We start from the raw sequence: 27,661 nt of genomic DNA on the forward strand, positions 1-27,661 counted from the left end.
CCGTTCTGGGTGTATTTACGAGGATAAAAAAGTTGCTTTGGAAAAGCTTTGTGAGATCATTATTTAGAGTCTGTTTGGAAAAAAGTTGCTACAAAACAAAAGTTTGGAAAGAAATGTGAAGTGTAAAATAGTTTGATATGCAGAATGTGCGACTTCCTGCTCGTCTAGCTAACTGTGTGGGATTTACATTTCTTGAAACAGCAGGAACATTTTCTTTGGTGAAGACGGAGGTATGGTTTTTAATTCTGCCTTTACTTACACTTCGTTATCTAATTCACTCTGCCTCGTAAAGGGCTTGTTGTACGGGTCGTGGAAGTAGCGTTTGAATCCGGAGCCTTTACCTGTGATAGGAATTTAGGTCGGTGGTTTAAGCCCCAGTGTCGCTAAGCATCCATACTTGGGGCCCATGAGCAAGGCCCTTAACCCTCTGTGCTCAGCTGTATCACGGCTGATCTTGCGCTCTGGCCCCAGTTTTCATCGCTGGGATACGCAAAGAAAGAATTTCACTGTGCTGTAAAAAGTATGTGACGCATAAAGCATCATCTGTCTGTCTGTCTGTCTGTCTGTCCATCCTGCCTGCCTGCCTTCCTTTCATTATGCTACATCACTGTTTAACACTAAGTGTCGTGTCATAATTGTTGTGTTGTGTTGTTTTAGCTCCTAGCGCTGCACCCCGAGATGTGACTGTGACACAGAGCGGAGACAACAAGACGGCCATCCTGCTCTCCTGGCAAGCACCTCCTGAGGACGAGCGTAACGGAGTGATCCAGGAGTACAGGGTGAGCATGTACACACACACACACACACACACACACACACACACACACACACACACACACACAGACAAAGGGCTATAAAGAGGATGAGAATGCTGAGTTTGGACTCAAACATTAAGTCATGAATGAGGAGTAGAGCAAAAATGCCTGTGCTCTGCTGCCACCTACTGGCCAAAATGGGGAAGGTATTTCGCCTACTTATATTTATATAAATAGTAGGGGTGTAACAGTACACAAACTTCGGCACGTATTTTGGTTAAGTCACGGTGTCGCTATTTATTCACTCAGTTTATTATTAATAACATTTGTGGACATCAACAGTTTAAATTAATAAAATGCCTGCTTGGTAAAATAATATTTTATAATATTTTATAGAAATAAAATATATCAAATTAATGCAATACTATTTTTTATTATATTGATTACATTGGCACAAATTAAATTGATTAAATCGAATAAAATAAATGAAAAAATAAATTAATTAAAGTTCACATTTCTTAGACCCCATTTGGGTCAAACTTTAGCCGCTCGCCACTTCTTAAATTTTATTATTCATATAATATAATCTAATATTTAGAATTAAGATATATTCTAATTATATACAATAAGATATATCAATACCCGCTGTGGCGCCCCCTAATGGGAGAAGCCGGAAGAAGAATAATTTTTATACTCTGTCATATACTGTATTATGTTATCCTTTAATGTATATTAGTAAAATATATAATTAGATATAGTTTATTTTTGACTGTTTATTATATTTAGTAAAAATGATTATTTTTATTTATTTTTATTTATTTTTATTTTAGCAAAAACTGTACATTTAAAATAAATGATCTACAATTTGTGCATTATGTACTTTATATCCATTATTATAAGTGGGAATATTTTAGGATGAAATCTTGTTAATAGAAATTATTTGTTTAAAAAAGATTCATTATAAAAAAAATATTGTGTACATTTTTTAATGTATTATAATTTCTGTCATTTTGAGAACCTAACATTTTTTATACAAATATGAAATAATTCATACATTTATATTTACAAAACAAAAAATGTAATTACAGTACCGATAAAAAGTTTTTATACACCGGGTGTTTTATGTTTTTTGTTTCTATGCAACAAACTCGTTTATGTAATGGTATTTATACTTTTTTTTTTTAAATATAAATGTACAGATTCTAAACTTAATTTTAATGGAAAAATTCTTGCTCAGCATGAAGAACAGCTTTAAATGCTCTCGGCATCCAGACGTTTCTCCAAACATTCAGCTGAAATACTTTGCTGTGCCTCATGTAAAACTTTCTTGTGATCCAGTTCATCCCAGAGCAGTTTAACAGGATGTAGGTGTGGTGACTGGGCAGATCATTCTATAATAAATATCACTCCAGACGACTGTCTGCTCTCTAAATAACACTTACAGGACTCAGACGTACACTTCTGCTTGGCGTCTTGTTGTACGGTGAAGGCGGGTCCAATGAGCCGCAGTCCAGATAAAATTGCAAGGTGTATGGAATGGTTGCCATGTTGGTTCCTTTCACTTTCCAGAATAAGTCTCCAACCTTCCCTGCTCAGTTCTCCACACAATTTTTTTCCACTCATTTATTGTTCATTACTTGTGTATTTTTGCCTTTTACTTATGTTGCTGCATAGAAATGAAAGGAACATGCGTGTGTTTTAAAAACCATACAGGCTGTGTTTCATTTTACGCATAATCACTGCATACTATCAGACCGTACAGGATTCTGGGCCGGCATTTATATTGTTTCTCTGAGACCTGACAGAAACCGGCTATAGCAAATATTTTAAGCAGTTTTTATCAGAAGGACCTTCAGGAAATCTTCGTCAAAAACTAGATTAGTGTGTGAAGGTGTTGAGGGAGCTGCTGGCCAAAGCTTCATCTCTTTCAGTCTGTATATTATTTTCAGTTTTTTTTTCCCACATGGTTGTTGGATTGATTAGATCAGATGGACAGACACCGGATTTTTCCAGCCATATTTCCCAAAGTCTTACCTCAAAGTTGAAGGCACACAATTGTATTTAACCAAATGTAATCAAAGTCAATGAACTTTCACGTCTCCCAAGTGGTGCAGCTGGAATTTGAACCTGCATGACTCTTTCCTTCACACAGATCTGGTGTTTGGGAAACGAGACTCGTTACCATATCAACCGCACGGTGGATGGGTCCACTTTCTCCACAGTGATCTTGGGGCTGGTTCCGGGAATCCATTACGGCGTGGAGGTGGCAGCCAGCACTGGAGCAGGACCTGGAGTGAAGAGTGAACTCACCTACTTCCAGCTGGGTGATTCGACACACCGCATCACACCACATTTTACCCAGCATCTCAACTTTCCCCTTTCACCTTTCACCTCTCACCTCAACACACGGAATATCTGATTCTGGGTAAAAAATTCTCTAGGCAGGGTTAAAAAATGATAAGAAAAGGAAAGAATTAATCTTTTGAATCAGACGGATCTGCACAGCTGAGAGAGCGTTTTAGTATCTGACAGGTTGAGTTTGGAGAAAGATGTCAGTTTTTCTGTAAATAAATGTAAAGGAAATTGAAGAAAATTGTAAAAAAAATATAGGCAGATAGAATTGAACAAGATCATGGAAAGGCAGCTAGATGAGTGGATGGATGGATGGATGATAGAAAGATAAATAGACAGACAGACAGACAGACAGACGCATAGACAGACAGAGAGGGACAGACAGACAGATGGACGGACAGACAAACAGACATATAGATAGATAAATTGGTGAGTGGACATACTTACAGGTAGACAGATAGGTAGATAGATGCGTAGACAGAAAGGCAAACCAATAGACAGACTGAGAGAAGGACAGACAGACGGATAGATGCACAGGCAGACAGACAAACAGATAGATGAATGGACAGATAGATAGATAAACGAGGTAATGGACAGACTGACAAACAGAAAGATGTGTAGATGGACAGATGGCAGATAGATAGATAGATAGATAGATAGATAGATAGATAGATAGATAGATAGATAGATAGATAGATAGACAGACAGACAGACAGACAGACAGACAGACAGACAGACAGACAGACTAGAAGAGACTATAAGGATGTGTGTGAGAGCGCTGTCTGTGTGTCTCCTGCACTGTGAGTGAACGTGTTTTTGAAGAAGAGTGAAGATTTGCTTCCAGCTTCAAAACGTCTCTTTAGTGATAAGAGCGACAAAAACACTGAAATGAAGCGGACAAGAAAAGAGAAAAGCAAGTCAGCAGGACGAAATGTGTGCTGGGAAGAACGGGCCGAGCCGCTTTCATGTGGCGAGCGTGTGTGAGACGGAGGCTGATAAAGCAGACGCTTTGTTGTCTGCTGTTTCTCCAGACGTTTTTTTTTTTTCATTAAATGCTTCATACCAGAACAAATCTGTTATCTGTAGAGCATGATTCCAAATGAATTAAAGAAGTATAACATCATGCTTTATATTAGTTTAACATCGAGCCTATAGCATATGTTTTTTCTGTCCTCTGACATCTCTTTTTTTTTTTTTTCTTTTCTCCAGATCCCTCAGGGAAGATTATTCAGCCCGTCGTGGACCCTGAGGACACGCTCTCTCAGCAGATCTCTGATGTGGTAAAGCAGCCAGCCTTCATCGCCGGGATCGGTGCGGCGTGTTGGATCATCCTCATGGTGTTCAGCATCTGGCTTTACCGTCATCGCAAGAAAAGGAGCGGCCTGAGCACCAGCTACGCCGGCATCCGCAAAGGTACGCCAAAATAAAATACTAAACACTTTTATTATCCAGAATTAGACAAAATAGATTTTTTTCAGGTTTTTTTTATATGCTTTCAGCATTTTTAATAGAGGTCGACTGATTAATTGTTGTTGTTTTTTCCGGCACCGATCGTTGGTTGTTGGAAGTATTAACAAAAATCCATACCGATTTTTCCGGCTCACTGGGGTGGCTTCCGGTCCGCTGTCATTACGAGAGCGGCCTCTAGAGGCGAATCCCTGACGCTGCGTGCCTTTTGTTTTTACATGTGACGGCGTGCTGCACGGAGAGCGCTATCATATTAATTAATGATCATTTATTAATTATATAATTATATTTGTTAATTAATATAATAAAATGTATAAAATTAAGTGCTTTTTTAATTAATTCAGTACTGTTTTGTTTAGTTTCTTTTGTAATAAATTCAGGATTGTTTTACATGAAGTGTTACAGTATGTTTTTCAAATTTTTTTAATCCAGTATCCATTATAAATACTTGATTAATCGTTTATTGACAAGTGCGATTAAACCGATCTATCTGTATCAGAAAAATCAACTCAAAATCAGCCAACCTCTACTTTTTAACGCGCAGAACAAGCAGCAGATACACTATGATAGCAAAAGTATTAGGACGTCTGACTTTTCCAGCCATGTGTAATACCAAATCTCCTCATTCAACACTCTTTGTACATCATACAGTGGTTGTGTGGAACGACATGCTTTTCTGACATGAAGTGGAGTAAAAAGTACACATTATAATATATCTGACTTCTCCAGCCCCATGTGGTTTTTCTCCAAACTGTTAGCACAAACATGGAAGCACACAATTGTATAAGATGCCTTTGGATGTGGATGCACTAGGAGACCCGAACCCTGCCAATGCAAACCCTGTGTACAAAGATTGGCTCCATGAAAATATGATTTACATAAGTGTGTGGAAGATCTCCTGCATAGACCTCCAAACCTATTGAACATATTGAATGTAAACGCTGACTGCACCCCAGGCCTCCTCAGCTACATCACTACCTGGTTTTACTACACCTCCTTGTGTCTGAATGAATCTTACATTAACACACTCCGAAAACCAGTGGAACATCTTTCTAGGTAGGAGTGTGTGGTTTCCAATTGAACAGAACTCAATGTAGGACATACACATATACGGCATTTAGCAGACGCCCTTGCCCAAAGCGACGTACAAAAGTGCTTTGTAGAAGTAGGGCATCGGGATGAAAGTGTGTGTTCACACTTTTTGTTTAGAATCTAGAACATGATTGGTTTCTTCAGCCCTAAAGCTCTGTCCTTTGCTTCAGTTGGAGATTCACTTCCTGGTTTTGAGTCGAATCAAAGTTCTTCCTGACTAAAATCCATGTTTGATGTGATCCATCTTGCTTGAAGAATCTAACCATGGTAAGAAATCCTTTGTCATCTTTCATTTGGAGTTTAATGAGTAAGATTGTGGTTTTATCTCCCGTTTAAAGCAGTAATGAACATCATGTTTATGTAAATACATTCTTTACATATTTCCCTTCACCGTCAAATATGTTTGCTATATCAAATTGGTTCGAGTTCTGCACTGAAAAGAGCGAAGATAGAAATATTCGGCGCTTCTTGTGTCCTTGCTTTGCCTCTTTTCACTACTGGTACACTATGTGCCGCTATCTCTCGGTATCTGATGAAGCATTATTGCTCTTTCATACCTCTCGCTTCCACTCAAGAGTTCGTGCACTTTGGGAGATTGCACAATGGAGGGTTTTTTCTCCCCCCCTGACGCTGGCACACGGTCTGAAGGACATCCAGCTAATGGAATGTGTGTTGGCAGGCTGGAGGCTGCTAAGAAAAAGAGAAGGCGAGTCCGGCTATTCATTCGCATTAGCATTCACACAATCTGAAGGTTGACGTGCGTTCAGAACTTCAGAACTCAAACGCTGCAACTTTGAAAAGGATTCAGCGCTTTGAGGTCCGGGATGTTTGTGTGCAGGGCCTGGATTAGATGGTTACCATTGATTTTAAGGAGCATTCTTGTGATAAATGACTGTAAACCAAACCAAAACCATGAACTCAACTTTCCTGAGGTGAGATCAGATGTGCTCAGTGTCTGATGTTTTGCTTCTTTGGTTTTGATTTCAAAGATAGAAAACTAGTCAAGCAGAAATAAAATACAATTTCAATCAAAATGTCACTTTGTTACACTGCAGGCAGCCATTTTCTTATTTTTTGTTTGTTTGCTTTTTTTGTTACATTTATTTTTTTATTGTACCATAATTTGTTTGTGTTCCATCCTCTGGCTCCACCCACCAAAATTTGAAGATAAAATCAGAAATCTGGAGTTAGGTTTATCATTTACATTTATGGAATTTTGGCAGATGCTCTTATCCAAAACGACTTACATTTATCTCATTTATACAGCTGAGCTTTTTAAGGTGGAGGTTGGATTTCATCAAGGATCGGCTCTGAGCCCCTTACTGTTTGCAGTGGTGATGGACAGGTTGAGCTTTGGATGGTCAAGGGCTTTGCTTAGGCAGCTTGGTGGTGGGATTTGAACCTACGACCTTCCAATCAGAAGTCCAAAATTATATTCCTTAAGCTCCTTGACGATGCCCCTGTGCAAAACAAGCTCCATGAAGATATGGGTTGGATTGGAAGATCTCCTTCGATAGAGTTCTGAATTCGACCTTATTGAACAGGATGAATGTAAACACTGACTGCACTTCAGGCCTCCTCGCCTCATCCACATCAGTACCTGACTTTAATTGCTCCACAAGGGTGTTAGTAATCTCAAACAAATCCCCACAAAATCTAGTAGAACATCTTTCCAGAATTATAACAGCGAATGGGTACTGACTGAAAAAAAAAAGCCTCTTGACTTAAATGTGAAATGGGATGTTTAAAAATTCCATGCAGATCCCATATAATATTGTGAAGTCAATGTACAGATACTTGGAAAAATACACTTTGGTCCACTGTGTATCCGCATGTAGCTGAGTAGAATCAGCCTGGATGCTGTGAGGAGAAACAAAGACAAGGCTCACTGTAACACATAAGACCTGAGTTGGCTCAGCAGGAGCCAGATAGAGATAAGGGAGAGAGGCGTTATCGAATGTGCTTATATGTGCAGCTACTGTATTGTATTCAACCTGTCATTACTGAATAGCCGGGATAGGTTTATTTATTTATTTATCGTATTATACGCCCTGGAACGTCTGACAGGAGTCTGTCTCATCGCCTCGCCTCGTCTGTTTACCTCCGAACAGATAAATACGTACGATAACAGCATCAAAGAATGGCCACATCTATTACCACGATCTTTTGGTACGCTGGGATTTTTGAGCGCCACCAAACAGAAAGAGTAATGGAAGAAAAAATTGTGACATTTAAAGGCCAAGCCGAGGCACGTGGAGCGTAAATACGATAAGACGATAAGACGAACTGGAGCTAGAAGACTGTATGGTTGTGTTGTGTCAAAGTCAAAAAGCGTTGGAGGATCTATGTTCCTGCATCATAAATGTATATAATTGCATAGAATTATTGCTAAAGCCATTGGTGGAGAGTAACCAAGTAAATGTAATTCTTTATTGACTTAAATAGCTTTTTCGCATATACTGTAATTTCCGGACTATAAAGTGCACCCTTATATAACTGAATTTTACAAATATTTTTATTTTTAACATAAATAAGCCACACCTGTCTATATGCTGCAGGTGTGTAGACTAATGTACTTTACACAGGCCTTTAACGAAAGACACGTTACACACGGTGTAACAGGTGAAATATATTGTGCTTCCTTTAGGAGCATAGCGGTATTTTGGGAATAGCCTGCCACTGCATTTTTCCAGTATTACTGCATGTGTGCAAGATGAGGATTATGTCCTTATTATTTTCTGATGCTCATTTCTAAGTTTCTTTGACTAACCCGTAACGCTGTTGCCAAGAAAAATAAAAAAGCACAAGTTTTGGAAACCTGTCTGTGCTTATATGATTTCTGTTGTAACTGGAGTTAGCGAGCTCTCCCTTCACCCAGACTCAACGCGTTACAACGGCTTGTATCTAAACAGTAGCCGACCAAGAAAGTCATTGTTCACTGTCTTCCTCCTTCCTTTCACAACTATTTCTCTCGAGAGTTTATCTTTTGGCATCGTCGTGCGTTTAAAAAAAAGTTTTTTCTATTTGGGGAGACTTTAACTTCACTACATTTCAAAGTCAAATATCTCATAATATCTTTTTACTCAAATACATTTTGCGAAATCTGTAAGAGTAGCATCTGAGTCTTTTCACATAAACTGAGTTGATTAAGCAAAAGTGATAATAGGAACATTAAAACCATAATAAATCATAGTGCTTTGGATACTTAAGTACATTTTAAGGCAAATACTTTTGTACTTTTACTCAAGTGAGAGTTTAAAGGAACACTTTTACTTTTTGCTGGTGTTATTTTTCCCCGAGTGGATCCACTTTAACTAAAGTACATGGTTTGTGTGCTTTGTCCACCACTGTGACTAACATTTTGGTTGTGTTTGCTGCAGAGGTGGCAAAAGTACACACATCCTTTACTTAAGTAGAAGTACAGATACTCATGTTTTAAAATACTCAGGTAAAAGTTGAAGTACTGATTAAACTTTTTTACTCAAGTGAAAGTAAAGAAGTCTTGGCTCTGACATGTACTTAAGTAAAAAGTAGTTTGTGTCGCCATTATGAGGGAAAAACCCACAAAACGCCACCTAGAGGGTTAATTGTGTAAAACATAGCGGATTTTGTGTTTGAGTTGAGACTTGGCGCAGAAATAAAACAAAAGTTTACTGATTACAAATATTTTTATCTGGAGTTTATTTATTTATTTTATATCTAAGTAAAGAAAGGACATCGTGGATAAATGTATTTTTTCCCGAAGGTTTTAATCTCCCCTCTTTTATATTTAGATATTATTAATGTATTTATATTTTTTATAAAAATGGTAAAAACAGAAATGCGCGCTGAATTGATAGCGCATCAATAAAACTTAGTGCTGTTTACAATAATTTTAATTTTGACAGCCAAATATATATATATATATATATATATATATATATATATATATATATATTAATACAAAACAAATAAAAAATGTTGTTACCTAATGAATGTGTCCAGGCGGAACATCCACATATAGAACACAAGCAGAGAAAAGATGATGATGATCAGGAATGTGTCTGTTCTCAGTCATGTTCACATCACTGACTCCCTCTGTCTCATCCACATTAACCCCAAACTTCTCACTGCCTTCTGCCTACTGATTCTTATCTTCGTAAACTAGTCTACATCTGTGGTGAGTGAGAGTCAGGACTTTATACACCAGCGGATTGAAAAAGACGAGCAGTAACAGGAAATCGGTTGTTCGGCTGAAATCAGCGCGCAGTGAAAAAAAAAAAAATTTCACCAAATCAATGGATTAAAACTAAAGTAACGAGCCGGTTTTAAAAATGTAAGAAGTAAAAAGTACAGATATTTGTGTAAAAATGTAATGAGTAAAAGTAAAAAGTTGTCTGAAAAATAAATAGTGGAGTAAAGTACTGATGCCAAAAAAATCTACTTAAGTACAGTAACGAAGTATTTGTACTCCATTACTTCCCACCTCTGGTTTGCTGATTAAATTGAAGACTTCTCTACCTGCTGTTCACAGCATTAACAGTTATTCCTTTTGGTCGATTCGAATCCAACACGACACCATACAGATTTTCGTTTCATGCATTAAGATTTGAAAGACTTCTAGCTTTCAGATCATGATCCATTTAATTCAATTCATTTTTTTTGTTGAGCTCTTTTAACAATGGCCCTTGTCTCAAAGCAGCTTTACAGAGATAAAGCGGTTAGAAAAGAATGTATACGCTTGTTTTTTATAATTGTTAGGTTATCCCTATTGGGAAGGAAAAACTCCTTGAGACTTCATGAGGATGAAACCTTGTGAGAAACTAGATTCAAAAGAGAACCCATTTCCATTCTTAGCACCAAATGTCTATTCATTACAGTTTTATCTTTGTCAAGGTGTGCAGTGATGGAGGATTAAATGCAATCTGTGGTCCTGAGCCATTTCTAAGTCTTTCAGGTCAATTTTACCCCTACAGCGTTCACAACCACTTCACCTTTTGTGGTCAGGAATTCAAGATCTAATATAATGAAAGTGATCAGTGGTGAGAGTGTGACGATGGGATGGCGAACTACAGTTATTACCCTGAAGTCATTTTCCTACAGCAGAGTTTTCTCCAAAAGCAGCAACATCAAACTTTTTATCTGGTTATTGCTACATTTAGTGCTGTGGAATATCTGGGAACTTAGTTAGTGCCTGTTTTCACTTGCGTTAAAGCAGCTATAATAAAAAAAGAAGCCCTTCTTATCCATTCTCTTGATAGTCATGAAGTAGTTATCGGCTTGCTGTTACAAAGCGCTAACACGGGTGACTTCTTCCACGAATGTAATTAAACATTTCCTTGTAGAAAACTTCACCGTACTGATGATTATACAGTTAAGGTAAAAAAAATAAATAAAAAAAGGTTTCGGAAGCATCTGTCGATTTGCGGTTTCTATGGAAACTATGAAGTATAAAAATGAGTGCAAGCCTATCTAGTGGATTTCTGACTAATCAGATTCGGGAATTCCATATTGCGAACGATGCCGCATCCAAGGACGTCCTGTACAATTGTGTGCCTCCGACTTTGTGGTAACATTTTAAGGAAGAACCACATATGGCTGGAAAAGTCAGGTGTCCCAATACTTTTTTTCCCAATACTTCCCAATACTTTTGACTGTAAAACATTTGTTATCTTTGATAAAATCTCATTTAATAACCTGAACTTTTTCTTCTTCTTTTCTTCCATTTTCTGACCTTTGGATCCGCAGTGCCCTCGTTCACCTTCACACCAACCGGTAAGCACTACATCATATATGAGTATCCAAAGGTTTCAAGACTTTGTTTGACACTTCTGGAATGTGTCCTGGAAGTCTTCTTTTCAGTCAAGTATCTTCAGCGATTCGCGCTGAATCTCCACAATGGTGTCAAAACAACGAGCTTTGAGCTGATCTTTATCTAGTGAAGAAGCCAAAATCCACAGGAGCCAAATCTGGCTAGTAGTGAAATCATGTGGATTGTTCTCTGACGGTCATCATGCATGAGTCGCCGAAGGATTTAGACATTTTGGTGGTTGAACTCGTCAAAGGTCTACCTGATCCCTCGTATCTTCTAGTGATGTTCTTCCGCGCTTACTCGTCGTAGCATCGCCATATGTTTTGCGGGGAAGATTTGTTCTAACTTGAAATTGTGGATGTTGGAACGCACGTGGTCATTAAAGCACCAGTTACACTATTATTTTTTTCTATTTCTATAGTGTACCACACTATATGTCCTCTTTACTTGATTTATGTATCCCCCAGTCCTGTTCAATCCCGTCAGAGGAATCACGCAGGACATGAAGAAATATCAGCTCAGCTTAGTAAACCATGTTCTCCAGTTAAAAATACATCTGTCTACAAGGAAGAGCAAAAGCATCAGTCTGGAGCTTTTCACAAAGCCATCAAAGAAGGCTTTGGGACTCTGCGGAGCGAGCCCTTCGGATTCCAGAGTACTAAAGAAAGCTCTTTAAACACAGACAAGAACGGATCAAAGCTGCTCGGTTTCTCAACCTGGTTCTGAAGAGTTGACGGCAGAGCTCTGGCCGCCCAATTAGACAAGAAAACTAGGGAGAGACGAGCCGAAGCGGCGTGACTTACTGCGACTTTCTTCCATGGCCCACATTTGCACCCTCCTTCTGTCCTCTGTTTGAGGTGGTTTCATTTCATGCTAATCAACCTCCCATTGACGTCCGTGCAACTACAAATGCCATTTAGAAAAAAGAGAGAGAGAGAGAGAGAGAGAGAGAGAGAGAGAGAGAGAAAGGAAAAGAGAACTGATTGGAGTGAAGCAATTCTCCAGTGAATGGAAACGGATCTCGATTGCGATCAGAGACCTTCTGCCAAGATTTAAGTGAAACCCCAGTGGAGCATCGCCAAACGCTCAGCTGCCAACACTAGCTAGGCCAATTTTTTTTGTAAAACGTACTCAGAGATCTGAGAACCACCAATATCGTGGCTATACAGAGAAGGATCGTGGGTAGTAACGCGTCTGCCGTAGGATATCTTTCACAATATTGTGTGTGTCTGTATGTGTGTGTAAGGGTGGGAGGCATGCATTGAGAGTGGGGGGTTTATGAGGTGGTTTCGGAAAGATGGCAGCACAAGGCTGCAAGCACAGTCACAGGGAGCATTGACCTTCATAAGTCAGTGTGCAAAAATATTAACAATCCTCTGTAAAACTGTGCAACCGGTGCTATTCTGACCACATGCGTTACCACGTCTGCGATTCTGACCACGTGTGCACTCGCACATAATTTCCTCGGAGGAAACAATGTGATTTTACTTTCGCACCCACCCTAATTGGCAGATTCGGCTCCTGGGGACTTCACCCTCTTCCCGAAGATAAAGATCAGCTTGCCGTTTTTACACTATTGCGGAGATTCAGCACGAATCGCAGGTGTTCGACACTCTTCGAAAAGAAGACTTCCAGGACACATTCCAGAAGTGGCACTCTGTGGGGCGTTGAATTGCTATGCAATGGGACTATTTTGAAGGGAATAGTGTTGAAATATAGATAAATAAAGTACTTTCCTGTAAACAGGGCGGGTCTTGAAACCACCCTGTATTTTATGCTAACCTATTCAGCCTTTTTAGAAAGTAGAGACGCTGCTGGGCTTTCTTGGTGATGGAGCTGGTTTTGAGTTACCAGATGAGGTTATCCGCCAAATGAACACCAAGAAATGTGTTGCTCTTGACGATCTGCACGGAGGATCCATTGATGATCAGTGGAGAATGGTCGCTCTGTGCTCTCCTAAAGTCAACAACCATCTCTTTCGTTTTGTCGATGTTCAGAGACAGGTTGTTTGCTCCACACCAGGCTGTTAACTGTTGCACCTCCTCTCTGTATGCTGACATAATTTTTGCTGATGAGACCCACTGCGGTCATGTCATCAGCGAACTTGATGATGTTGTTTGAGCTGTGCATTGCTACACAGTTTTAAGTCAGCAGAGTGAACAGCAGTGGACTGAGCACACAGCCCTGAGGTGCCCTAGTGTTCAGTGTGGTGGTGCTGGAGATGCTGTTTCCGATCCGGACTGACTGAGGTCTCCCAGTCAGGAAGTCCAGGATCCAGTTACAGAGGGAGCTGTTCAGGCCCAGTAGGCTCAACTTCTCAATCAGGTGCTGAGGGATGATTGTGTTGAATGGTGAGCTAAAGTCTATAAACAGCACTTGTACATACGTGTCCTTGTTGTCTAGGAGGGTGAGGGCCAGATGTCATGGAGATCGTCCGTGGAGCGGTTTGGACGATACACGAATTGCATTGGGTCCAGTGAGGGTGGTAGCTGGGTCTTGATGTGCCTCATGACAAGCCTCTCGCAGCACTTCATCATGATGGGTGTGAGCGCGAGGGGGCGATAGTCATTGAGGCAGGAGACAGTAGACTTCTTCAGCACAGGAACGATGGTCATCGTTGTGAGGCACGTAGGAACAATGGCGCGGCTCAGGGAGATGGTAAAGACATTCGCTAGCTGTTGTCCACAATCCCTGAGCACTCTGCCAGGAATGTTGTCTGGTCCAGCAGACTTTCGTGGTTTAACTCTTAATAGAGTTTTCCTCACTTCAGCTGTGGTCAGACAGAGCACCTAGTCACTGGGAGTCTTCCTAGTCTTCCTCGCCGCCATGTTGTTCTGCACCTCGAACCGGGCATAGAAGTCGTTCAGCACATCTGGGAGGGAGGCCTCACGGTCACAAGAAGGTGATGTTGTCTTGTAGTTCGTCATCGCCTAGATGCCCTGCCACATGCGCCAGGTGTCTCCGCTGTCCAGAAAGTGGCCGTGGATTCATGTAGCTTCTGCCGCAGATCATTGTTTATTGTGTTGTTGGGGTTGTTTCTGAGTTCCTGGATTGTTCGGCGGGGATACACAGGGACACCGGTTGCTCCGATGTCCATATGTTGTGTAAGGCGAGCTACAAAGTGAAAGTAGCACCATGTTGGGTCCGGAGCGGCCGCTACGAGCTACTGATATGCCGCCATCAGTACAAAAATGTTTTTTTTATACATTTTCTTTTATATCGTGGTGCGATGTTCTGTACATCGAGGCAAATTTTTTTTATGAGGAATTGTAACAACCCCCATGAAAGCCCAAAACGCACACACACATGCATGATTCAACTATCAGTCGACTATAGACATGACTTGACAATCCTAATTCGACTGTATAAATCTCACTATGCTTGTTCTTTTGCAGTTTCCTATCAAAGAGGAGGAGAAGCCGTGAGCAGCGCTGGCAGGTGAGTCATAACGGGTGACAAATAAAGAAAAAAAAAAAGAAACATGATGTGTGTTAGAAAGGTAAGTAACCTTTTGGGTTGGTTCCAGGATTGAATGAATTCTACAGTGTCTGGAGACTTACAGAACACCTCAACTATGGTGGAACTGTAATGAATGGACATTCGGGAATGAGGATGAGGATGGGTTCCCTGTTGAGTCTGGTTTCTCTCAGGGTTTTTTGAAGTCTCAGGGAGTTTTTTTATTCTTTGCCAGATTTTTCGCTCATTACGCTCATTACAGATATTTATAAGGACATAAGGACGGATATTTATATATAACCTGAAGAGTTGAATTCCATTCAAAGTCCTGAAAGATCTCTAGTTAGTTTGGAGAACATAAAACTCCTTCATCAGCCCTCGTGCCCTGTAGATATGGTCGATCAGGAAAGGGTTATCCCCTTAATCTTAACATGGCTATGAAGGTAGAAATGTTCCATAGTATATCAGTGATCAGTCAGATGATCTGCAGTATTGATTTGCCAAAGCACGGAAGAAAAAAATCGATGCTCTCAGTAGATGACTGAACTTATCTACTTATGTATGGACCAAAGTTTGTAGGACACCTGACCATAAGATTGGTATTTGCTTCTTTTTGAACATCCCATTCCGCATTTAGTCCCGATTTGGGAGATTTTGTGGAGATTCATTTAGCCACAAGGCTGTTAAAAAAAAATTAGGTACTGATGTAGATGTGAGGAGGTCTGGGGTGCAGTCAGCATGAAAACATTCATCCCAAAGGTGTTCAAAGGGATTAAATAGCTATACAGCAGAAGATCTTCCACACACTGTGCACAGTGCAACTGCATATATAGGACACAAGGGGGCAGTATTAATGTTTGTAAAGCTGATTTTGTTTTGTCCTGAAAATGGAGTACAACAAACCTGGAAGAAACCAGAGACAAAAGCTCCTGTCTTCCCACCTCGATATTGCTCCTGTGCAATTAATCCGAGACCAGAATTTCCTCAGAGTGCGTTTCATGATAAAACAAGGATGCAGTCTGAAAAAAGCACGAGAAAAAAACAGGAAGAAGCCCACAACTCCAAACTAAGACTTGGTGTTGCTTGTTTTGGGGAGCCGTTCCTAGTACTAGTGGGCGTGTTCTCTTTTGTCTAGAGTCAGATATCTTGAGGAGAGAAGATTTTTATTGTGAAATATCCGACATAAATCATAAAATGAAGCAGGAACACTTGTGATGTACTTGAAACCCAATCCAGGGCACTGAGCCCTAGAGGAGGTTTAACCCCGAGTCAAGGATTTCACAGCGCAGAGCGTAGACTTTGATGTTTATGCTGTTCAACTTTGAAGCCTTCTCTTTATTAATTGTGTTTCAGGTTCTTTTTCACATCTAAAGCTTTGACCTTGCACAAGTCCCTGTATATATATATATATATATATATATATATATATATATATATATATATATATATATATATATATATATATATTAATGTGTGTGTGTGTGGTGTGTCAATTAGGAAAGGAAAGATTCACAGATTCACATCGGCATAAAAGTTAATGAAGGGATGTAGGCATGTGTATCATGATGCATCGTCTTTAACATATTTGCATCAATAAAAAACATATACAATTTTATATTTATTATAAAATGACCAATATTTTGTGACCAATTTTTTTACGATGTAAATCGATTTCTCGTCGCTAAACTGTTTCTCGAGCGCGTTCTCTCAGTATGACGTATCACAATGCTATGGACACCGAGGCGTGTCCTGAGAGTCAGCATACAGATTAACATGGCAGAGGTAGAGGTGCGTCTTCCTGCAGACACAACAGGAAAAGAACGTCTGGTTTTATTTCATCGGGGTTTTTTTTTTAACTACAAAGGCGTGTTTGTGAAAGAGGCAATTCGTTAGAAGTCAGAAGGCACTTAAGTATTTTAATGATTTGCTGTCTGTCTGAACCAAAGAAATAAAAGTGAACAATTAGAACTATATTGAATTACATAACATAATACTTTTCCATTGCATCGCATTGCAACGAATCGCATTGCTTTAAATCGAATTGAAATCAGATCACACTGCATGGGGTTGAATCGTATCGCATCAGTAGCTGCTTCATATGTATCTTTAATGCATCATGTATCTGTGCATCACCATGCGAATCGCATCACTTATTGCACCGTTAACTTTCATAGCACCGATGCGAATAGGTGATTTTTATCATCCCTAATAGACACAGATTGCATTTCCGTATAAGTATTGCCGAAACCTAATGTTTAGATTCTGATTTTGAGTTATTTTAAGAAAAAGCAAAACAGCATATTTGCATTTACTTGTCTTGACCATGCACGAGTCTACGAGTGTAATGTTCTAAGAAATCAATGCAATATTGGTATTAAATGACGTTTTTATTATGCTCGAAGGTTTGCGCTTCTCCTTGATGTTTTTTTCTCTGGTCTTCTCAGGAAGTCGTTCCTCAACACCTCTGCCTCAGGCTCACTTATTAGAGACGAATTTATTTATTTTAAATGGATATTTCAAATCTGTTTTTTTTTTTGTAAAAACTAATGACGTAAATTGCACAAAAGACAGGAGAGCCAATTGTGTTCCAAAGGTTTCCAGCTTGTATCAATTTGCAAACACATAATTCGTGTTAAGGTTATATGACCTTAACACAGAGTTGATTTTGTATGTGTGTGTGTGTGTGTGTGTGTGCGCGTACAGGCCTGGTTTGTTGAACATGAGCGACTCGGCTACACAGCCTTGGCTAGCAGATACATGGCCCAACAACTGCTCCAACCAGAACGACTGCAGCATCAACTGCTGCACCTCCAGCAACGGCAACAGTGACAGCAACCTGGCCCCCTACAGTCGCCCTGGTGAGTCTGCGCTGAATGTATATTTGTGTGTGTGTGTGTGTGTGTGTGTGTGTGTGTGTGTTTGCGTTGAAGGTTAACTCAGGGCTGTTACAGACAGAGAATAAAAGGTAGCCCTGGCCCTTATAGTTGCCCACTCTCCCAGCTAATCAAATTTGTTAGCTGATTTCCATATTGTAGTGTCTAAATGCAATTTCCCCTAAGTGCTTCCTTATTTAGGAAACAGGGAGCAGTTACAGAGGTCAAAGAGAGGCAGAGAGAGTGTGTGTGCCTACTGTATGTCTGAGAGTAATGGTGATGGAGGAAAAATAAGTGATCTAAAAAGGCAGAGTGTGCGGAAAGTGTGATAGAGCCCTTCCAGGTATATATATATATATATATATATATATATATATATATATATTTTTTTTAAACCTGTCAGCAAGACCTCGGGTGCAATAGCAAAAGGGGGAACAACATTCTAATAAAAAAAAACCCACATGTGAACAGTACATCAAGGCAGGTTAAATAAGTATATATATATATATATATATATATATATATATATATATATATATATATATATATATATATATATATATATATAGTCTCTGTTTAGTCTCCGCTTCACACTTTGAGCATTTTTTATAAATGTTTACATTTTAACACACACAACAATGCCATGGGTATAAAAAAGAAACTAGAGTAAGCGCAGTGTCTCTGTGGCTGCTCACCCCGTACTGGAAATACGATTTGTTTTGCGCATGCATGAAAATGCTAAAGGATCCATAGCGCTAGCGCCTTACACTAGTGCTATGGACTCAAGATTGTTTTAAATATGTAAACTGTTAATGATCCCATATATTAATAATAATAGACTGCGTTAATAAAAAGTTAAAAGCAATTTTATGTTTTGCTTCCCTCCAGACAGCCCCCACCCCCACCCTGAAATTGTACCAAACCATGACTAAAAATCCGAGGTGCACCAAGCTGTTAATTTTGTGTACGTTACACCTCTAATAAATATAAATATGTATAGCTGTATTATATAGCTGTTACTGTCACAATACACAGCATTGGGGACTGATTATATATATATATATATATATATATATATATATATATATATATATATATATATATATATATATATATATATATATATATATATATATGGGGCAGTATTTCAGGTGTCCCAATACTTTTGTCAATATAGTGTATGTTTGTAGCTGATAACATAACAGATGTTTTCAGAACATTAAACGTAACTCCAAAGGGATAAAAAATAAAAGGTGCCTTCAACAAAGCACTTCCGGGATGTGCCCATAAAATAAAAACGTTCCACAACATTACACGTAACTAGAAATGGATAAAAAGTGCATCTCATTTAATAATTCCATCGTGTATCTTCTTGTCAGGTTTTTTATTTATTTCCACTTGTGTAATAAAGTTGATTTTGCATGTGATATTTGTAGTTAAAGTTTACAGTAGGGATATACGGCTGATTTGTAGCGGTTGTTAAAGCTTCACTGGAAGGCTGGTGTGGAGTTCGATATTGGTTCAGAAAAGATGTTGATTATAAAAAGCATCCCAAATGGTCCTACAGTGACAAGCTTGGGTTTTTAAACGCTGGAACACATACAGTATATGCGCCATTTACCGGGTTCTGTTTTCCTAGCCACAGTTTAGTCCAGGCAAAAGCCGAAAGCGCTTCACTGCACGCCTAATCCGCTTCCTTTTATGAAGTGTGTGTTTTACTGCTAACTTGAGCTTTTATCCCAAACACCTTTTTCCAAAAAAAAAGGGAGGAAGGATAAATGCCATGCCCACTCACAGCATGAGCGTGTGAAAAAGCTTGCCAGCTTCTCACCTAAAGCACTAAAACCTTCAGGAAATTAACTGGATCTGAGAAACATCTCCTGAAAGGAGATTTTGAAAGGACCTACTACTTTTTTTTGTGGTGCAATATCCCTCGTCGTGACAGTACTGAGAGCAACGAGCGACGGCAGACACGTGGTATTTACAGCAGAGCCCAAAGCTCTGATCCTGGGTAGGATTTGAATATTTTATTAGTGAGGGGAAAATTGGATGTCAAGTTATAATTTTTTTTAAAACAGCACTGCCACTCAAAGCTTCAGTTAGGGGGTTTGGCACAGAGCAGGAGGAAGCGAATAAGTGAAAGCGCAAACGAAAAGAACGAATAGAACTGAACAGTATGCAGCTGCAAAGTTTTGAAATCCTTGGAGGTGATGGTTTGGAGGTTACTGGGAAGGTCAGGAATATTGTCCTGGTATCCACCTATCTTAACTGCTGGACATGTCTAAACCTGTTTAGGCTTTTTCAACATTTTCAGCTCCTACAGCAACTGTAGTCATTTTTAAGTACACTGAAATGAGAGAGGGAGAGAGAGAGAGAGAGAGAGAGCGAGAGAGAGAGAGAGAGAGAGAGAGAGAGAGAGAGAGAGTGTGTGTGAGTGAGTGAGTGAGTGAGTGAGTGAGTGAGTGAGTGAGTGAGTGAGAGAGAAAGAAAGAAAGAAAGAAAGAAAGAAAGAAAGAAAGAAAGAAAGAAAGAAAGAAAGATGCTTTATACTTGTCGCATGTACAATTATTTCTTTACATATCCCAACGATGTTAGGTAGATGGGTCCAGAGGTCTGGGTCAGCCATGATACAGCATTCTTGGAGCACAGAAGGTTAAGGGCCTTGCTTAAGGGCCCCAAGCGTGGCAGCTTGGCGATACCAGGGCTTTAACCCTCAATCTTCTGATCAGTAACCCAGAGCATTAACCACTGAGATAACATTTCTCCTGCTCAGTGGTACATTTTTTCAATTCCTAAAATGTTCTTCTGTCTTTATCCAGCTTTAGAATTTAGTCCATCATTAATAATCATACTTCATGGAAAATCCAAAAGTAAAAAACAAACCCTGCGTTCTTGAAAGTGGGTAAGTTGTAGCTCCCTGGTTGAGGCATTGGATTTTGGACCAGAAGGTCATGAGTTCAAATCCTAGCACCACTCTACCAAGCTGCCACAGCTGGGCCCTTGAGCAAGGCCCTTAAACCCCTTAACTGCCTAGTTGTAATTGTAAGTTGCTCTGCATAAGGGCATCTGTAAAATGCCATAAATCTAAAAGTCTAATTTCCCAGTAACAATGAGAAAGTACCCTAGTCGCTAAGCCTCCCTAGCTAGCATCTCCGTATCCTTTCGTATTTTCGTACATTACTACGTTCAGTTGAAATAGACAGATCTCTCCCCTCTCCGTTCATTCAGCTGACTGCATCGCCAACTACAGCCAGATGGACAACAAACCCAGCAACCTCCTGGTGCCTGACTCGTCCCTGTACGGAGACGTCGACCTGTCCAACAAGATCAATGAGATGAAAACGTTCAACAGTCCCAACTTAAAGGACGGGCGATTGGTGGGGCCCGCGGGGCAGCCCACGCCTTACGCTACCACTCAGCTCATTCAGTCCAGCCTGGGTACCAACCACATGGGTGGAACCGACCTAAACGACAAACAGAACTGGAAGGGCAGCCAGGGGACGCCTCAGAAACAACAGGAAGTGACCTCACAGCTGCAGTACAGCATCTTGGAGCAGAACAAATTAAATAAGGGTGAGTTTGGGGTAGGGCCTAATAGGGTGGGGGCAGAAGATACCCTGCCTCCACATAGGGTTTTTCATGCTGTCAGTCCAGAGCTTCATTATCTGTGATTGATGTGTGCACTTGAGCACTTACTGCTTTGTTCATGATGAATCACTTTCCCATATTTTTCAGTCATTCAGACGTCTTCATTTGCTGCCAATCATATATTTTTCCCCCACATTCCACTTTCTGTTACTTTCTTTTTGCCTTTTCCCTCTTGTGTGACCAACCCAAGCTCAGCTTTCACTGTTTCTCTACATTTGATTTTTCACGGTGGTGAAATTACGAGCTGGTTCTGGGGTATTCGTTGTCTTTTCCGATGCTGTATTCATGGCGTTAAGATTACCGTCTAAACACGATGCTGTAATGTAAGCTGAAAGGTCTTTGCAGAGCTTCACAGGATGGCAGATTGCATCAATTTAGAAGCTGCAAGCTAATTGTTTTTGGCTTTTGATGATAAATGGGCATTTTGCATGATGGCTAACAGCATGCACTGTTTGTAATTGTGTGTCTGTGTTTCTAAAGGACAAAGTATATATACAGTATATAGTCAGGTTTACAATGCTTCTGCTTTTAACAAAAAGGGTAGACAAACCAAGCACATGGTATGTAATCACGTTGATATGCTAGTATGTCAGTATACTGTATGTTTCTTTAATCTAAAGTCTGAAAAACATGCGCTGGGCCTAAAAGAAAATTTCTGACTGACTCTTATTAAATGAAATGTAGTGTCTGTATCATCATTTATTGACAGAACAAAAATCACATCTACTAATTATGTTATGTTTTATGCAAAGCCTCAGATCACTATAGAAGCGGAGACAGTACCACCATCCCGTATAACCAAGCGCCTGATCCCAATCCCAACGTCAGCTCCTACAGCAGCTCTGACCGAGGCAGCAGCACATCTGGTAAGAGAGCACACACAGACCTGGCATAACTTAATGGCCACCAATCAGGCATAACCTTATAACTGCGTGCCTAATATTGCGTTAGTCCCCCTTTTGCTGCCAAAACATTTGTGACCCATCGAATATTAGCTTCTTCAGCAGTTTCAGCTACAGGAGCTCATCTGTTGGATCGGACCACATGGACCAGCCTTCGCTCCCCATGTGCATCAATGATCCTCGGCCATCCATGTCACCGGTTCACCACTGTTCCTTCCTTGGACCACTTTTGATAGATACTGACCACTGCAGACTGGGAAAAGCTCACAAGAGCTGCATTTTCTGACCCAGTTGTCTAGACACCACAATTTCAGACAGATTTTTGAAACACGTTCTCATACCACCATTGGGTTAAATTCAACACTTATTTATAAGTATGTTTATAATAAGCATGAGGTCGAAGAGCATCGGTGGAAACAAAAGTCATCCTTGGATTCCCTGGTTTGAGGCAAGTTAAAGGGCCTTATCACGTCTGTTAATGTTTCCGCCGTCTTGATTTTTTTCAAAATCTGCTATTCCTCCTACTAACGTTGCCCAATCACCAAATTTGGCAAACATTATTGCTGGATAATTTCCCATTTTGTCAGCTTCAGAAAACCTCTCAAAAGAATTTTAATGATCCAAACAGTGTGCCCCATAACGGGTCAAATAATCTGCCAGCGAAGCGGCCAAACAGGATGTGAAGACATATCTCAGCAATGGCTTTGCAAACCGACACGAAATTTGGTTGCCATTTCCAAAACCATGACCTGAGGCAACTCAAGATATTTTTTGCCGGTGCCACCTACTGCTCAAATGTTATATACAATAAAAATACAATAACCTGTCAAACAGGCTGTTAATCAGTCGCACTATTTGCTAAGCCGTTAGAGGCCATGATATTATAATATCTTTTTGTTCTTTCTTGTTTTCTCGTTATCACAACTTAATTTTCTCGTCATCTCAACGAAGCAAAAGTTGTTTCCTGGTGATCAGTACTTATTTTTTATGTGTATTCGGCATAGGAGCATGTCCTTGGGGCAGCATCATGGTCACATTCGCTTTTTCTTTGATCAGGGACTGAACTGAAAAAGCTCTGTGTCTGACACTTGAGAAGGAGGCTGCTTTTACGCCGAATACCCAGAAAAGTCGTGATTACAAGGAAACGGCTTTTGTTATTTCGAGATCAGAAAATTAAGTTGCAATACAAGAAAGGAGAAAATATTAGAATGCAGTAGAACTTCCATAACCTGTTTCTCCTCCTCCAAATTTTGTCTGATCTTCACCAGATTTGGCTCAAATCATTCTGGCACCCTGCTGCCCATTTGGTTTTCCTCATATGGTCAAAAATTTCAGTTGTAGCTCATGTGTAAATGTACAGCTGGGTGCTTGGGCCAAGAAAATCACATTATTTTCTTAATATCAGCTGCTTTCTTCAGAAAGGATTCGTAAAAGTTTAGGAAAGGGATTGTGGATAGTGGCGGGCTAATATAATGTACATTTAAGGCATTTAGCAGATGCCCTTATCCAGAGTGACTTATGGTTATTTCATTCATACAACTGAGCAGCTAAGGGCCTTGCTCAGGGTCCCAGCAGTAGCCACTTGGTCATCCTGGGATTTGAGCTCACAACCTTTGGAACAAAGTGCCTTGACCACAGCTACATTAACTCTAACCTCTACATTCTCCAAATTGAGACAGAGGGGACCAATGATATGACATAAATCTCATGATAAATTATCCTGCAATATATACTGCTGAGATGTTGTACGTATTGTCCTTATTGTTATCATCTTTACATCGAACAACCCGTGCGAGTGGAAGCGGTTAAACGAAGAATAATTAGAAAGCGTTAAGTTATCAGTCAAGCAGGTTTTCGATTTTAATTATTAGCGCCTTTGTTAGGACTTTTCATCATACCGCCCTTTAAGTCCAATTTGAAACGCAACATCTTAAGAGTAATAAATCATATTCAGTTGCTGACACATCGAAATTGCTTTTCCAGGACGGGTTACTAAATTCCAGGACACAAAAGAAAAGCATTTACGCCCGACCAAAATGAATAGAGCACGTTCGTGGGGTCTTATTTTTTATTTAATTTTTTTTGCTCTATCAGGTGTGCAGATCCGTAGCATCTCGGTTTACCTTTACTCGGTTTAAATTTCCGTTCAATGCTAATCTCATTCTTCTGCAAGTCCTCGCAGGCCAAATTGCACCTTGTCACACGCACTGTTCTGGGGGGTTTTCTCGCCTCTCGAAGTCATTAATTACCCCGGCTTTCATTTCCGTCCATAAAAAACGTTGGGGATAATGTTGTCAGAGAGCTGGTGTTTGTTGCGTGACAAGGACAAATGGTGTCCATTCTTCACCGCGTGCACGCAAGGCTGCCAGGATAATGTGTCCTATCTATTTTTATATAGTATCCGCGGTTCAGGTAATTAAAGCAAAGGCTTTGGTGTGTAGAGGCCTCACAGCTCATTGGCTCCAAATCCTAATGCTTTGTTGTAAATTGTGCTCTAATGCCTGCGTTTCTGGTTTCTTCTTTTCCTCTCCTCCTACGTCGAACGGTGAGCCACGGAGGGTATTGGCTTTGAAAAACAGCGTCTTTTTTTTTTCAGAGGGGGCAGGCGTTAATTACAAAGAGGGATAATGTGCTTGTGCATTTTTACACCATATAAATGATTAAGGTGCCGCTGTTAGTGCCAAAGTGTAAAATTGTCTTACGCGTTTAGCTCTGGGGGAAAATAAATAATTAATAAAAAGAAACAAGTTTGTGTTTGGTAACGTGGTTTAATTTTTATCCTGGAAATGATTAATGATGAGATGGGGATTGATGGTGCTGATGGGAATGTGTGTGTTCTGCGTTTTGTCAATACAGGGAGTCAGGGGCAGAAAAAAGGAGGCCGAAATCCTAAAGTGCCCAAGCAGAACCCAATGAACTGGGCTGATCTCCTGCCTCCTCCACCTGTCAGCCCACCTCCATGTCAGGACTACGGCATCTCAATGGATGACAGGTGGGGTTTCTATCAACATCAAACACACAATGATCGTTCCCTTGATGGAAAATAACCTGTGTCTATGCGACGCTCTGTTCAGCTTCGAGGCCGAACTCCAGTGCCCGGTCCCTCCGTCCCGCATGTACTTACAGCCTGATGAGTTGGAAGAAGAGGAAGCAGAAATGGAACGAGGACCTACTCCTCCGGTCCGAGGCACGGCCTCATCTCCTGCCGCTGTATCCTACAGCCACCAGTCTACTGCCACTCTCACGCCATCGCCACACGAAGAGATCCAGCCCATGCTCATGGAGAACCCAGAGATCCTACATGAGCGCAGGTAAAATGAATACACCACTTTTAATTTTGTTCTCCATTTTTTTCCTCTTAGCAACACTTATTTTGTTTGTTTCCCCAGGCGACAGTTAGTCAGCCCTCCTCCACCACCACGCCCCGTCTCCCCATCTCACACCTACGGATACATCTCCAGCCCCCTGGGTTTGGACACTGATGACCCGGGGGACGAGGAGGAAGAAGGAGACGAGACGGATGCAGAGGTGCCGCTCGTCCACCAGAGATACCCTTATGCGCCCGTCTCCGGGAATCAGCATGCCCTGCACACGAGGCTGGCACTGCGTGGGTTGGACCAGACGCCGGCATCCAGCACCTGTGAGCTGGACAGCTCGTCACCGGATCCATGATCAACGGCTGGGGCTCTGCATCCGAGGAAGACAGCGGGTCATCGGGACGCTCCAGCATCATCAGCTCGTCTGACGGTTCTTTCTTCACCGACGCCGACTTTGCACAGGCCGTAGCCGCCGCTGCCGCCGCCGAGTACTCCGGTTTCCGTGTGGCAAAGCATTCTGGGAGAGGTCCGCCGCACTACACCGGCCAGGGAGGTAACGGAATTGCGCTCACCTCATTCTTATAATCACGAAAAGTAGCAAGCTCTATGTTTCCTGGTGCCTTGGTCTTAATTAGTCGGATATTCCGCAGCACGGAAATACCAAAACCTGCCTTCATGCCACCGTCCAGCGAGTCCCTTTTCTACGGATAGTAATATGAGTGCAGCCGTGGTGCAGAAAAGACCTCCAAAGAAACAGAAGCAGCAGACAGCTGGACACTTCCAACGAAGAGAGGCTTTCACAGACGGTACGTACTCATACACACAAAGAAGTTTCCTAGTAGCTAAACAATTGTAAAACAGTGGGAATATGCCATCAGTCAAATCAAAAGAATGTCTTGGGTGTAGTTTGAATGCAGAGCGAATGCAAGCGAGTTACAAAATATGCCGTATGCCTTTTGAAACTGTAGCGACTCGAGCGACCAGGGTTTGGTCCTCAGCTCAGGTGAGCGTACAGCCTTCGATTTAAGTCCCCCATACTTCACACCAGTGAGTGTGTTTGGTCCGATCTGTATTCAGGCTTTGTTAGAATGGTTCTTCCTTGCTCTTGTTTTCTTGTTTCTCCCAATCTACGTCGAACGTTCAGGCTCACGGAGTATATTGGCTTTGAAAAAAATGGCTTCGCACCTCAGACCGATCTTCAGATCATTTCAGCTCTTCACCAAACTCACCCTTGTGCGTTAAGAAGTTAGAAAAGAACCCAGGGAGTGCACTTAGTTTCTCAGTTTCCAGAATTGAGTCCTAAGCATGAGACATTTATAGAATATCAGACTCTGCAATGTACTGTGGGTGTAACGGTACAAAAGATTCACGGTTCTGCAAGTAACTCGGTTTTTAAGTCATGGTTTGGTTTAATTTTGGTTTTAGGGGGAAAAAATGCAAAATATCAAATTGCGTGTCGTTTTTTATTAACAATGTTTATTAATAACATTTCTGAGCATCAACAATTTAAATAAAAAAAATGTAAAGAAAAAAATATTAACAATTAAATGGAATAAATCAAATTAATGCAAATGTATTAAATTAAATCAATTAAAAAGGCATAAATTAATTTGATTAAATAAAATTAAGTAAATGGAAAAATTTTATTAAATTGTTTACATTTGTTAGACCCAATTTGGATAATACAGAAGTGTGTTTTCTATTTAATATTACATTTTCTAAAAACATGTTCTACGTAACTGTTCTACTTTAACAAATGTCTTCATTTAGGAAAAACAAAGTATTTATTTATTCATTCTGTTTTTATTTATTCATAAATTCCTTCTGTCATGCATTCATTCATTTACTCTCTGGATATGTGGAATTGTCAGGATTTTCTCCATTTAAAAGAAATTCTTCAAACTGTACAAAAAAAAAAAAAAAAAAGCATAAGAATCCATATTGCTAGACTGTCGTAAAGACGTTGGTGATGACGGGTAAAGGCAACGTTTCACACACGTGCAGTACA

The 27,661-nt window shown here is 40.4% G+C and overlaps 1 protein-coding gene across 1 annotated transcript in view; it reads left to right on the forward strand.

The window, feature by feature from the left end:
• robo1 (roundabout, axon guidance receptor, homolog 1 (Drosophila)) overlaps nucleotides 1-27,661 on the forward strand; it is a 285,171-nt gene that overhangs the window by 248,360 nt on the left and 9,150 nt on the right. Inside the window, 13 exon segments of the mRNA XM_046862548.1 lie at nucleotides 658-779; nucleotides 2,908-3,079; nucleotides 4,317-4,520; nucleotides 11,394-11,420; nucleotides 14,853-14,895; nucleotides 17,617-17,771; nucleotides 21,015-21,359; nucleotides 22,193-22,300; nucleotides 25,193-25,328; nucleotides 25,411-25,647; nucleotides 25,726-25,988; nucleotides 25,991-26,206; nucleotides 26,304-26,459. Coding sequence (XP_046718504.1) covers nucleotides 658-779; nucleotides 2,908-3,079; nucleotides 4,317-4,520; nucleotides 11,394-11,420; nucleotides 14,853-14,895; nucleotides 17,617-17,771; nucleotides 21,015-21,359; nucleotides 22,193-22,300; nucleotides 25,193-25,328; nucleotides 25,411-25,647; nucleotides 25,726-25,988; nucleotides 25,991-26,206; nucleotides 26,304-26,459 — 2,184 coding nt within the window.

Source organism: Silurus meridionalis, chromosome 12 (assembly GCF_014805685.1).
Source record: "Silurus meridionalis isolate SWU-2019-XX chromosome 12, ASM1480568v1, whole genome shotgun sequence".
NCBI classification, from domain to species: Eukaryota; Metazoa; Chordata; class Actinopteri; order Siluriformes; family Siluridae; genus Silurus; species Silurus meridionalis.